This window comes from Daphnia carinata, chromosome 9 (genome assembly GCF_022539665.2).
Source record: "Daphnia carinata strain CSIRO-1 chromosome 9, CSIRO_AGI_Dcar_HiC_V3, whole genome shotgun sequence".
Taxonomy (NCBI): domain Eukaryota; kingdom Metazoa; phylum Arthropoda; class Branchiopoda; order Diplostraca; family Daphniidae; genus Daphnia; species Daphnia carinata.
In genome coordinates, this window is record NC_081339.1 from 4,042,944 (window position 1) to 4,055,643 (window position 12,700).

General features: G+C 40.0%; 3 protein-coding genes and 1 long non-coding RNA gene across 6 annotated transcripts; 3 read left to right on the forward strand and 1 right to left on the reverse strand.

Annotated features, from left to right (window-relative positions):
- Positions 1-203: 203 nt before the first annotated feature.
- LOC130688574 (torso-like protein) lies at positions 204-3,025 on the forward strand. 3 transcript variants are annotated; one of them, XM_057511559.2, is made up of 8 exons: positions 204-448; positions 523-1,214; positions 1,347-1,486; positions 1,553-1,629; positions 1,700-2,077; positions 2,135-2,288; positions 2,806-2,893; positions 2,970-3,025. In XM_057511559.2, the coding sequence occupies exons 2-8, from the start codon at positions 718-720 to the stop codon at positions 2,974-2,976; spliced, it is 1,341 nt and encodes a 446-aa protein (XP_057367542.1). In that variant the 5' UTR covers positions 204-448; positions 523-717; the 3' UTR covers positions 2,977-3,025. The 3 variants fall into 3 exon arrangements, with proteins under 3 accessions (XP_057367542.1, XP_057367541.1, XP_059353070.1); XM_057511558.2 differs by having other exon boundaries at positions 205-448; positions 2,806-3,025; XM_059497087.1 differs by lacking the exon at positions 204-448 and having other exon boundaries at positions 497-1,214; positions 2,806-3,025.
- Positions 3,026-3,164: 139 nt separating this feature from the next.
- LOC130688578 (ras-related and estrogen-regulated growth inhibitor-like) lies at positions 3,165-7,299 on the forward strand. Its single transcript, XM_057511564.2, has 5 exons — positions 3,165-3,562; positions 4,667-4,723; positions 5,128-5,201; positions 5,454-5,706; positions 6,562-7,299. The coding sequence occupies exons 1-5, from the start codon at positions 3,466-3,468 to the stop codon at positions 6,825-6,827; spliced, it is 747 nt and encodes a 248-aa protein (XP_057367547.1). The 5' UTR covers positions 3,165-3,465; the 3' UTR covers positions 6,828-7,299.
- A 99-nt stretch (positions 7,300-7,398) lies between these two features.
- Positions 7,399-11,207, forward strand: LOC130688569 (inner centromere protein-like). The gene is made up of 14 exons (XM_057511554.2): positions 7,399-7,624; positions 7,682-7,817; positions 7,871-7,989; positions 8,052-8,962; positions 9,032-9,314; positions 9,395-9,508; positions 9,573-9,617; positions 9,696-9,970; positions 10,035-10,190; positions 10,259-10,331; positions 10,416-10,486; positions 10,552-10,663; positions 10,734-10,857; positions 10,918-11,207. Exons 1-14 carry the CDS (start codon positions 7,532-7,534, stop codon positions 11,094-11,096), a joined length of 2,691 nt encoding a protein of 896 aa, XP_057367537.1. The 5' UTR covers positions 7,399-7,531; the 3' UTR covers positions 11,097-11,207.
- A 74-nt stretch (positions 11,208-11,281) lies between these two features.
- LOC132088356 (uncharacterized) lies at positions 11,282-11,997 on the reverse strand. The gene is made up of 3 exons (XR_009421853.1): positions 11,825-11,997; positions 11,630-11,735; positions 11,282-11,537 (listed from the first exon to the last, which is right to left on the reverse strand). It is a non-coding gene; the product is annotated as an uncharacterized LOC132088356 (long non-coding RNA).
- Between the last annotated feature and the right edge of the window lie 703 nt (positions 11,998-12,700).

Genomic DNA, 12,700 nt, shown 5'->3' on the forward strand with positions numbered 1-12,700 from the left:
TCTTGTTAAGTATGTAACAGCATCAAACCGATCGAAAAAACCTTCGAAAAATGAGCACGATGGAGGGGAACTCCACAACCTTCATCGAAGACATATTCTCACACGAAGGTAAAAATTGAGAGGTGTAAACCTATTTATTCGCCAACGAGGTCGTCCTCGTTGAAATCTTTATTTTATATTTATTTACGAAGCTGAAGAAATATGATTGCGCCCATTCACCTGTACACAACGGTACAGGTCAATGTCGAATGGCAACTTGAATCCGCGAGGAAAAGGGAAAGTTACGCCACCCTTTTTCTTATTCAGCCCGATTTAGACTGTGTCACGTCAGTCACTTTTATTCAACACAATCCAATACATATTTTCAATCGGATTCTAACATACACGTAATGAAGAAAGTGAAAGTTAATCTCATTGCAGACGACAAGAAAATTTCCATCAACTACAAGTACAGTTTCATTTTTTCCATTTGTTTTCAACTGGTGACCGCGAGAAAACTTGCATATATTTTGTGTTTTTCAGAGATCCCGTTTGGCGGTCACCGTCTGTTGCGCCCTCCGATCAGATTGTTAAGTTTTTCACCAACCCTCGTGAGTCATACGCCCACGGTCATCAAAAAGTACTTAAAGAAAATGAAGAAATTACAGCACCCACATGTGCTTTTTAGATGTATAGTGGAATTTCTCAATTGCTCTCGACATCAACGAGTGGACGTGCATGTCCAGGCGTCAGTTGATTTCCGACCGGGCTCGCCGACGGGTCGGCCATGCCAATAGTTGCCAAAAAATGACGAAACGTAACCACCTTATTGGAATTATCCTAGTGAATGTGATGTGCTGTTTTGTGGCATTTCTTACGGTGGTCGATTGCCTTCCTCAGCAGCGAAATTCACAACGCAAGGCAATCGTCCTTCGCAGTTTACAGCAAGTTTCTTCATCCGCCAATAATTCAATTTTGAACGGCCACGATACGGATGCTATTCTCCCAGTTGGAGAAGCTTTCAATCTTTTTCAAAGCTACGGTTTATTAGCATTCAATATCAATGTGGCACCGTTGATCCTCGTATCAGCTCCAAGCAGCCGGGCAATCGCCAATGCAAACGGCACCCCAACGCAGCCTTTTTCGCTCCCGTTGTTCCAGATGACGACACATCCGGTTTTGGATCAAAAGCTCTACACCCCGGAGAACAGCCGTCCTCACATGAATAATGCCAGGTCAAAATTTATTTCTGAATTCGTCTATACTTGATTGCAACGAAGAATCCCTTGGATGTCCCAGACTTGTTGTTTTAATAGACGAGCATTATTCATTCAACTCTGAAATTGTTATATTGGCATCGTTTCAAGAGGGCACCAACAGCTGATGGAGGTGATGGATCGCTCCGTTCGACTTCACCTATGTCGTACTACCGAAGAATTAATGATTCGATTTCTGTCTGGTTTCACCGTTGACGGATTGTCAAAACCCTGGTGGGCATTTGCTGCTGGTAATTTATACCGTTTTAACAATATTTTAGTTACTTGCAATAATTATTGTAACCGCATTTCCGCAGCCTGGAAAAAACACGTCATTCCTAGAATTTACGGCGTTCCACCTATTTATTTGACTGATGATAGTGTCTTCCTCTTGGTATGTTTATCCATATTTTTCTATACCATTTTTCTTCCTTGATCATTGATTTATTTTTTTTATTAATTAGGTCCGAATTGAGAAGCGTTCTATTGTAGGATCAATTAATGGTTCCATGCTACTAGAACCCGATTTGATGGCCAAGTTACCCTCTCCTAGTGTACCAGACATTAGCGGAAAAGTGGACAGTGGAACACACGCTGGTAGCAAACAGTGGCGTTCGGCAGTCGAATTTTTCCTGCAATTTGGAACGCACATTATTACCGACTACTCGGTTGGAGATGCTTTGTTCCAGGTGATTGTCTACAACGCTTCGTCGCTGCCTTTATTAGCCGGAAAAATGGCCCAGCTGCGAGCTGGACAATTCAATCCGGCGAATGCAACTAAATCCGATTGGGAAAAATTGCTACTTAGCCATCCAACGCCAGTCCATGTAGGAAAATTACAAGTAAGCAGGCAAATTATGTATTCACGTCTCATAAAATAAAGGAATTTTACGTTACAGTTAATCAGTGGTAACCGGACGTTAATCAATTGGTTGGAACCACGATTGGCTATAAGTTCGTTGCCTGAAACAATTCCTTCGAGCATTCGCCTTTTGGGATCACCAGCCTTATTTAATCATTTTTATCGTCAAATGCAGCCGCGAGCCGTTTTGAGTAAGTCACACTTTTCATCAACATTTTTTAGTTTTAGCATTTTCGCACCAGCCTCCAGCAGTAGAAGCCTAGAAAAAATATGGCAAATTTACTCCAACATAATTGGATGATTGAGAGGTTAATTGTTAAAGGATCGACTACAAGGACAACACTTGTCGTGAAATGTTGTAGTAAACTGAAGAAAAGCAAATCAAGTAACACTAGGCGTGACATTTCTGGGTCATCGACAGCTCTCTCCAACTCCCTTTCTCCCGTGTTGTCCTTGGCACATTCAACTGCCCGGCTGTTTGGCAAGCGAAAATCTAGGAAAAAAGGAAGGAAAAAAATAATCTGGTTAATCAAGTTGCGGAACCAGATTTAAGCCAATAAGAACCGATAGAAAATACTTTCGCCCATTTATAACGCGATTATCTGATTGATTTGAGTTTGATACGAAAGGCTATTGTAAAATTAGAAAGGGCGAATATTTCGTAATTTAGAAGTGAAATTAAACTACGTCTTTTTGCGGGGATTGCAGGTATGAATATGGCAACAATAACAAAAGCAATACCGGACATATCTCTACGCAAATGGCTCAACGACATTTTGTTAAATTTACTCCGAATGTGGGAGTACAACATGTGATATACTAAACTACAATTGATGTCGTCGTGTAAAAGTCCCGTTTTTTTTTAGACGTAGTGAATGATGTCGGAAGCGCGCATCAATAAACGCAAACATCTGTCGTGAGTCCATTATGTACTACATTATACCGTCGCTATTTACTCGACAGACGACGTGAAAAAAAAAACGTGATCACCGGTGCCGCGTGTACAAACAATGGAATAGTCGCCATCCAGTGGTGATGGGAGACGACTTTTCACGCAGGAGCGATAAGCAGCCAAAGGATTTTTTAACTTAGACGCGGAACTGCTATACCACCACCTATTTTTATTCTATTTTTTATTTTTTTTTTTCTGTCGGATTTCAGTTCGTCGGCTCTTCACGTTCTTTACCCGCTTTTAGAATTGTTGTTATTCCCCCCTCCTTTTTCCCCTCTTTCCCTGTCTCTCACACGGTGTGTTTTGGTATTGGTCGCAGGAGCGCCAGTCGATCCTTGCCTTCCGTTCGGTCTCCACGTTTTTTTTCGCGTTTCCTTGAACGAAAAAGTCATTTATCGTTTTTGAATTCTGCAACCATGAATTCTTCACCTATTAAAGGCATTCGACGTAAGAAATCCTTGCTCAGTGAAATCAAAGTGTTGGTTGTTGGAGGCCCCAGTGTCGGCAAATCAGGTCAGAATTTGAACCTTTTCAGTTTTTTTTTTCGAATCTCGTGTTTCAGCCGTTCGGCGTGTGAAGTAAGTCCTCAATGTCAAGAGGGAGGGAGGATCGATAAAGAGACTTTAGCACGAAAAAGAAGTTGCCGTTCCATTATGCTAGCAGAGAGTTTTCTTTTTCTCCAATCAATGTTCATCCTTGATTACTTTGCCACATATCCAGCCACTACATAGTTCTTCCCACATAGCCAAACAACACATTCTTGGCACAACAAAACAGCCAGCGAAGCTCTACTGGTCATTAACTGCTGGATGTAGTGTCATCGGAATGCCAGCAACACAATAGCGAAAGGGAGACAATAGAGCCGTTGTTGTTTTGCGGGCTCTTTGGCTTCATCCACCATCGCTCCTTTTTGTTTTATTGTTGCAAACTTTTGTCTACGCGTAAATGTCAGATGCAAGAGGGTAGTAATAATAACAATAACAAATGCGTACGCTACGGCCGCCCGATGTATTTCACCTTTACGTTGACCGTTTGTTGGCATTGCGAATGAACTTGACAAATTAGGAGTTATGAAGGACTTTGATTTATTAGAGGTCACATTCTTTTCTCGTTTGACATCAAGTTGAAACTCGTTAGTGGTCTCTTTAAAAAAAAAAAAAGGGAAAGCATGGACACGTACAGACTTCTTTAGTCATTAAGAGAAAATAGTGTAAGATCTATTCTTGATGGAATCTGGTCGTCACATTTGTTGTTGTTTATGCACTTTTCTCCCCTCGTAGACGCGAAGAGACGAGCTTGTGTTCTATCATTTTTCTTCAATTTTTTTTCTTTGCTCTTTCGACGTAATCTGTAGACGTCCCTCCTCGTGGGTTCTCTGTTATTCTTACATACAAATGGAGAAGCCAGCAGGGCTTGACAGCGAACGGCATAGTAGTCAAAACAGTTAACCTACGGTCACGAGACCCTGGCGTTTGTATTTCTGCCCTCGACCCTTTTTCCTTCGTGAAAATTAGGTTTCTTTTTAATTTCACAAAGTCACGCTAAATAAAAACTGGGAAAAGGAAATATTTTTAATTTTGAGAATTTAACGATGTATTATTCCTGTTTTATGTACAGCTCTGACCGTGAGGTACTTAACCAAGCGTTACATCGGCGAGTACGATCACCATTCGGGTAAATATAGCTCAAGTCATGAAAAGTTTTTTCTTAAATGAGAAAATTGTTATGTAAACTCGTACCCATTTGTTTTAGTGTGTTAAAAAATTTCAGTGCTTTGGTACACTTTAAAGTTGTGTATACACTGCAACTCCTTTTTTTTTTTTGTTGTTGTTGTGTGTATACAATAATCGTCACTTGATTGTGCCTACTTTAAACATTGAAACCCCCGAAAGCCTACAGAGAGCTAAGCTTTGTTTAGAAGCCTTTAGAGAGGTGTAAAATTGCGCACTGCTTGTGTAGCGTGAACGTGACGAGATTTGTACAGCACAGACGTCACGGCGCATCTTCTGAAAGCTTTCTCCTTTCATTTCTAATGTTGTATGTTTCTATTTCTTCCCGTAACAATCACGACGTTACAGAGAATCGATACAAGCACGAGGCCATGGTCAATGGCGAGCCAGTCCTGTTCGAAATCCTCGACTCGTGTCCCAAGGTAAGCGAATTAGAATCTTATTTTTATTTTGTTTATGATAGATTTATGTGCTAAATAACATTTAACTGTCAAAACAAAAAGTTTTCTGTGCCGTTTCTGTTTTGCATGTGATTGCAAGACTTATTCATTAATACCAAGCAACAAAAAAGAGATGAATGTGAAGGGCATCCAGCCAAGTTTCAACATCACTCACTGAGTATTCTTCTTTTTTTTTCGTGAAAATCTATTTGTGTTTTTCTTTTTCTCATCAAGTCGGACAAGGATCTCCTGGCGGTGGATTCGATCCAGTGGGCTGATGGGTTCCTCCTCGTCTATTCGATACTGGACAAGGCCAGCTTCGACTACATCCAACGATTCAAGCGGCACGTCCTCGAGATCCGCAACATCGGCACCAACCACAGTAAAGCTGACCAACAACCGGCCACTGCCAGTAACACCATTCCATGTGTCTTGGTGGGTAACAAGGCAGATATGGTTCACCTCAGACAGGTGCCCACACATGAAGGTAATTATTATCCTTCAACCAGGCTCATCTCCCTTTTTGCTGCTGCGCAGATTTCTGTTCAGTCTTCGACCCCGATGATTATTCGTCTGGAAAGAGAAAAAAAATGACCTTGCGAAAAGCTAATTTAGGGTTGTTTTGCCATCTGTTTCGTGTGCTAGCCTTGAACGAGCCGGACAGGGCATCTGACTTTTTCGTTCGGCTGTGTATAGCCTACGCTCTTGTCTGTTTCATCGCTGCTAACAGAAAAAAAACATGACGTCATAGTCACTATCTATGACGGTTAGCACCTATATTTGCGCTAGTTTTCAACTATGACAGATTCTTTTTTCGCACCATTTTATAATAGCGACAAGAGACATGATCCGCCTTCAGCCTTTAACAACAAGCGTGACAAGAGTCGAAATTGGCCCACCTCCCAAAACACTATTTCATCTTTCTGTTTGCCTTTCTTGTTATTGCTATTTTTTTTTCCCCCTGCGGGTGTAACTTTGAGCGATGAGCTATTATTTTTAGAGTCGTGTAAGGTTCATTGTCAAAAAAGAAATCAGGTTTTCATTTTCATATCCGTTGCATTGGTTACGAAATCCTATGAGATTGCAGTTTTTTAGAAATGCTATGAAGGAAATGGATTTTTTTTTTCAGTTTTTTTTTTTTTAATAAAAAAAAACTAGAATCCGCGACAGCCAAAAGATTTGAGGCAAAGGGGATTGGATAGGATAAGTTATCGCATAGTTGGCACAGGTTTCCGCATACCGGAATTGTCGTGATAAGATATCCCGGTAGCTGTGTAGGTTAATTTTTTCAATTGTTATTGATGAATGTAGATTTATTTTAGTTTAATATGTCTGTATGCAGGTGAACAATTGGCTAAGGAAATGGAATGTTACTTTGCCGAAGTGGCTGCTGCAGAACAGGTATCGAGTATTGCGGATGCCTTTGTCGAATTGGGACGAGAAGTTCATTCCGCTCGACGGCGGTCGAAACCTCCAATATCCTCCTCTTCAACACACTCAACCCCGTCACTTTTTGACCGTATGCTTGGTAGCCGATCTTCAGCTTCGATTGGTTCTATCCGGGCATATGCCCGTGGAAAATCTGATTCGGCTCTGCCGAAAGATTAACGGCAGGCAAAACAATTGTTTAAAAGAATTATATGCCCAATGGTCCCTCTAAATGGTCTTGGAGATCATTGGAATTTTACAGAGTTGTATGTGAAACTCTTTTTTTTTTTGGGCTTTATTTTTTATTTCGTTTTCTATACAGATAAGTCGTATGGCAAAAACAAAAAACTAGACCCATTGGTCTCAGTAAGATTTTCCTTGCTAGATGGCATTGTTTTCTGATGATATTTATTTTGGCCGGTAGATGACTTCATACGAAATGCCAGCTTTATTAATATTAAAAATAATTGAGTGAATTAATCGTTTTATTAACAAAATGTGCTTGTTGATAATTTTCGTATATTTTATGAAACAAATTTATCCAAATTTGGTAAATAAAAGAATGTCTGGAAGTGGAATATGGCAATGCAGCGAGAGATGTCCGTTATTCTCAAATTCAAACCGCATTCAATACAGGGCGCTGTTCAGTTTTTGTTGGTCTCTGTGTTTAGTCTGATTATTACCGCCAAATGTCGAAGTTTTGCGTTTTCGTTTTAACGTTTTAGGGGATATTTTAAAAAGATTGGTTTTGCACGCCGAATTAAAGTAAGCAATTGCGTTCTTGGGACATTTTCTGCAAGAATTGTTTCCTCATATTTATCGTGCTTAAGGCACCATTGGGACATTCCATTACCGATTTCGGTTGAATTTAAATTGCTTTAGAAATGGTAAAGGAAATTTACGACTTTGACCTAACTCTTAAAGGTCTTATTGACCTTGTAGAGGTTAGTCTGAACACAGCTATCAGTAAAAATGAAGTAAGAAATTCATGTTTATTTAAAACCCTGACTCCAAGTAACCAAATTTTGAAATAGCAAAACTTTGAATGGTTGGCAAGTTATCCAGCTAAAGCGAAGCAGAAATTATGTGCTAAGGAGTTCAAAATGCCGAAGACTCCTGCCAGGAAAAAGAAGAGACAGCAGAAGAAAAGATTTCTCAATGAGGATGATGGTACAACTTTTATCTTTTCTACCAAAGTTTTTACTAATGGGGCTTTCTTCAAGAACAATTAAATGATAACCATTCTGGAAGTGATGTACCCATGAAAAAAGGAAAACTCTCACATGAGGATGAAGAAGTAATTGACACTGTTGGTGGTCGACCAAAACGCCAAGCCTCATGTGTAACTAAATTGAAACAAAATGAAAAGGTTCCTTGTCATACATTTACAATATTGTTCTACAGGTTGCAAAATCAAAAATTCAGCAATCGGTCATGATGGCTAACAATCTGAGAAATAAAATGAGACGACCAACTATTGATCAAAATGAATCTACTAATGTGTCTGTTCATGATTCTGACAGCAAAAGCCAATATCCTGACATGGAGTGTGGAAGCCCAATTGGCCATAAGTCCAAAGCAAAGCATGAATCTAACCAAACAATTACTCTGAAATCAGAAATAATGTCTCCACCTCTACAGACAACCAACCCAACTTCAGAATCAGAGGGTAAAAATGTCCAAAATGGAACGTTGAAAGTTAATTTTGCACCCGAACCAGAAATCAGTCATCAAGATTCCAAGATTTGCGAAGCAATAGAAATTCCGGAAAAACAAACCGAACAGCAACCAGAAACTCACAGTCCTACTGATTTGGCGCCTGTAGTGCCGGTCACGGCTGTTGTTCAAAATGAACCACCGAAGAAAGTTCGACCTACACGCAAAGTTGCTAAAAAACTTGATTTAAGCAGCGATGATGACAAGATTATCCTTCCACCTAAAAAAAATGAAAAAGTAATAGAAGATATACCGTCAACAGAAGAGACAAAGGAACAGCAACGCCCAGTATCCAACCAAGAGGATGTCCAACAATCAGAAACCCTACCCAAGAAAAAGTTGCGTAAACCTCGGAAACCGGTCGAAGAAAGTTCTGTGGCTACTGCAGTGACAACCACGACGGTGGTATGTAGCCCCCGCGTAACCCGCAACCAAAGGACTTCAGCCCGTCCTTCCAACACAGTCGTTGCTAATTCTCCTCGTTTGGTGAAAACACCTTCAAAACTTCAAGAACACATTCAAAGAAATACCAATAATCAACTTAATCCTACGAACTCTTCTCCGATTAAAAGAATTTTCACCCCGAAAGTTGTTTTTAGGTAAAAACAAACTATGGTGTGTAAATTTCAACGAGCTAGTATTTTGTTAACTTCTTATATTATTACCAGCCCCTTTAAAGCTTCGTCAGTCAAGACCAAAGTAGAGGCCTTTGAAGCGGCATTGGGTACTAGTGGACCAGCAACCGGAGGTACCAGCAGCTCTGGTATGACGGGCGTCCTTCCGGAAGCTCGTGTTCTTCTTAAGCGACTTACCAGACAGCAACTCAAAGAAGCTGCTAGCAACATTGAGAAACCTCAACCGGAATCGCAGAAACCTAAAGAGGCTAATTCCAAGCGATGCACTTTCGTTTTGGATACTTCGGATGAAAAAGAAAACAAAACAAAAAGACAAGTTGGTGGACAAGCAGTCACATCTTTTCTATTTTACTTACCAATTTTTTTTTTTTTTTTTTTTTTTTTTGTCTGAAATAGTCGGTCGCCCAGATTTTGGCACGTAAAAGTTTGGACAAGGCTAAGCATATTGCTGTTGCAGCCGCTCGTAACAAGCTAATGAATAGCGTGGTGCAAAATGAAACTACCGAGAGCGTAAGCACAATTCTTATGTTTAATGGGTTTCCGCTTTCAAACTTTGCCCTTTTATTAATTTCAGCCAAATGTCCATGTAAATAAAAACGCAGCAACATTAATGAGCAAGGTAAATGCTTTTCCATCGCTTGTACTGTTCCAAATTCCTTGTTAGAAGGAGGCTTCAATATTTCTTCTATATTTACAGTTCCGTTTCGCTGGTGCTCCTGGATCGTCGGGCTCATCAAGTTCCTCACTGAATCGTAATGTGACCATGACACAAGCGAAAAATTTGACAAATGTAGTGACAGGCGTAGGTACTTTTACGGGTACCAAGCCAGTAGGACCAATGCCAACTAAAGCTACCGAAGAAGATGAACTTAAGCGTAAAGAGTTAGAACTTAAACGGCTAAAGGAAAGGGAGGAGGAAGCTTCACGCAAGCGTGAGGAGCTGATGAGAGCAAAGGCTGAAGAACAAAAAAGGTATGAAATTCTTTTTTCTTCACCCGATGTATGTTTTTGTAAATCGTTTGATTTTGCCTTTTAGAAAACAAGAGGCTCGTGCGAAGCGTGCTATGGAACAGCGTGCTCTCCGAGCCAAGCAACTAGAAGAAGAACAAAAACAAAAACTGGAAAACAAGGAAGAAAGGAGTGCTCAATTAAAGCAAAAATTACTCGTTGAGAATCAAGAGAAAGCTGAACGGTAAATCGATTGGCTCGCAGGTCCGATTTGAAGGGCTCTATCGTTTAATTTCTACATTGTTTGTCCAGTTTCCGACTAGCTCTTTTGCGGCATCAAGAGGCTGAGCAGCGTCGCAAAGCTGAGGAACTGCAAAAACAACAGGTATGGATACTTTTCTTTCCTGATGTCGTTTTCGTTTCCCTTGATAAAACAAATGTGGTTGTTAACTGACTGTGCATATTTAAGGAGGAAGCCCAGCTTCGTTTGCAAGCCGCAAAGAAAGAACAGGAGGAACTCGAAAGACAAGCTAAGCTGAAGTATGGAAGTCAAATATGAGTATCAACTGCAGAATTTTTTATAAAAATGTCATATGGTTTATTAGGACAGCTGAAGCTGAAAAGACAAAAGCCGTTGCTCCAGTTGCCGAACCCTCCACGTTAAACACCACCGTGACATTGACTACGTCTAATACCAATAACTACCAGCTAACGCCTGTAAGCTAAGCAGTTTTTAGTTGATTTTATTGAGGCAGTGCACGTATGAATCTAAATCTTTCATCTGTAGGTGCGTATTACCAAAACTGGAAAGGTATTCAATCCTGACAACTACGATATTGCTGACATGCGGTCAGATGATTCGACGGACGATGATAGCCGTCCAAAAAAAGTGATTCCTGGCTGGGCTAGAAGTAAATTTCAAATATTAAGAGCTTGTAGAACTTGCTTATCTAACGCTTTTTGTCTTTCAGGTATCAATCTGAAAATCGCGTTGGAGCAACAGGCAAAATTCCTTAAAGGTGAAGATATTTTCCCTGCGAAACTCCTTAAAGAGCCTAATCTGAACGCAATGTTTAAGATCAAGCGAGCCCGTTTTAACAAACGCACCTCTAGTGCTGTTTGGAAAACCCCCCCAGCTAATTATATGTAAATTTTTATACTCTTTCGCACTTTCGTTTCCCTCGGCTTGTTTTTTTTTACAATAACATAAATTTTATGCACATACCTTGCTTCCCTGTCATCCATTAAATACATGAAGGTAGATGGTTTTTCACTTCGAATTTGGAATATTGTCATTTGTTTGTACAACTTGTAACATTTTCATGGAAAAGTTAAGACATCAAGAATCATCAAATGTGTCAAGAATTTAAAAACAAAGTTGAGCCAAGTGATTGTTGAGCATCATCGAAAATTATTTCACAAATTCATAGGTAGTGCATGAATAAAACATCATTCCTTTCTGTGGCTTTTTTATAATATCTGCTTTTCTAGAATTACTGCACCTTGATGAGGAAGGCACAAGTAGACCACAGACTTCATCTCGGATTTGCCTTTCTCTCATCACATCCTGTTCTGACCTCCGTCTGTATTCCTGCAAAACAAAAGGTTGTTACTGTTGTGTGAAACATGGCTGGCCGTTTCTTATCTTATCTTTACAACTGTAAATGATGTGACGAGACTTACCGATGCATACGGGTTGATGGATTCTCCATTTGCAATCTTAGGTCTACAGCATGACTGATAGCAGGAAATCAGGATACCCATCGCAACAGTTATCCATTCGACGATCCTTGTACGTTCCCAAACAAAAATACCACGTATTAGACGTAAGTGTAATATTCCAAAGAGTAAACAACTTTTACGTATTTAAATATTCACCTTCAAGGGGAGCCAGTGTTTGCCATTCTCATTCGACACGAGAAATGCGTTACCGCAATAACAAAAATTATTTATTTACAAAAATGCTTGAAACCGAAAATAAAAATTTTCTCTTTTTTCTTCAGTTTATTTAGTTGACAGGGCTGATCTGTTTGTGTTACCCCGCTGTCAGACGAAATTCGGAGCGAAACGGAAAAAAAAAAGAAAGGGGCGAAAAATATGATAAGGGTTTGGCAACGTTCAAAACAAACAACCCACTTCTGTCTTTTGCATAATGGATTTAGAAGCATGTTGGAAATGATATGGACATACGAAACCATAAGCATTTTTCTATCGCTATTGTCTGCACAACCCATTTCATTTATGGCAATGAATTGTGGTGCAGAAAGCAACACGGATCAGCAATTGCTTTATGTCTACTATCTTCGAGAGCTGATTCATTATTCATATCGAAACCGATGACCATCTCATGACGGAAAAATTGTATTAGAAGTTTAAACGACTCCTGCATCTTACATCTCTTATTCTTTTGGAAAAAAAAATCATTCAGTTATCGATCAAAAAACTTGTTTTCCCTTTTCTCCTCTCTATTTGACCGTGTGATGGATTGAAATCCACATTTGGAACTGCCTATGGATAGCAGGCAAAAAAGAAGGGAAGAAGGCAAGAGAAATTTTGAAGATGAGTTTTATTTGGAAATGGATTGGCTCATGGGCTGTTGTCCTGCATCACATTTTTTTTTTTTTTTTTTTTGTAGATGGAAAGTGAAGTCATGACTTGTAGTGTTCGTGCGATGCCCAAGAACGGGCCGTCGGGTCAAGTGTGCGTGAGTGCCGGTGCATACGGTCGTCGTGTTATGAAGCAAGCGAGGGGTCC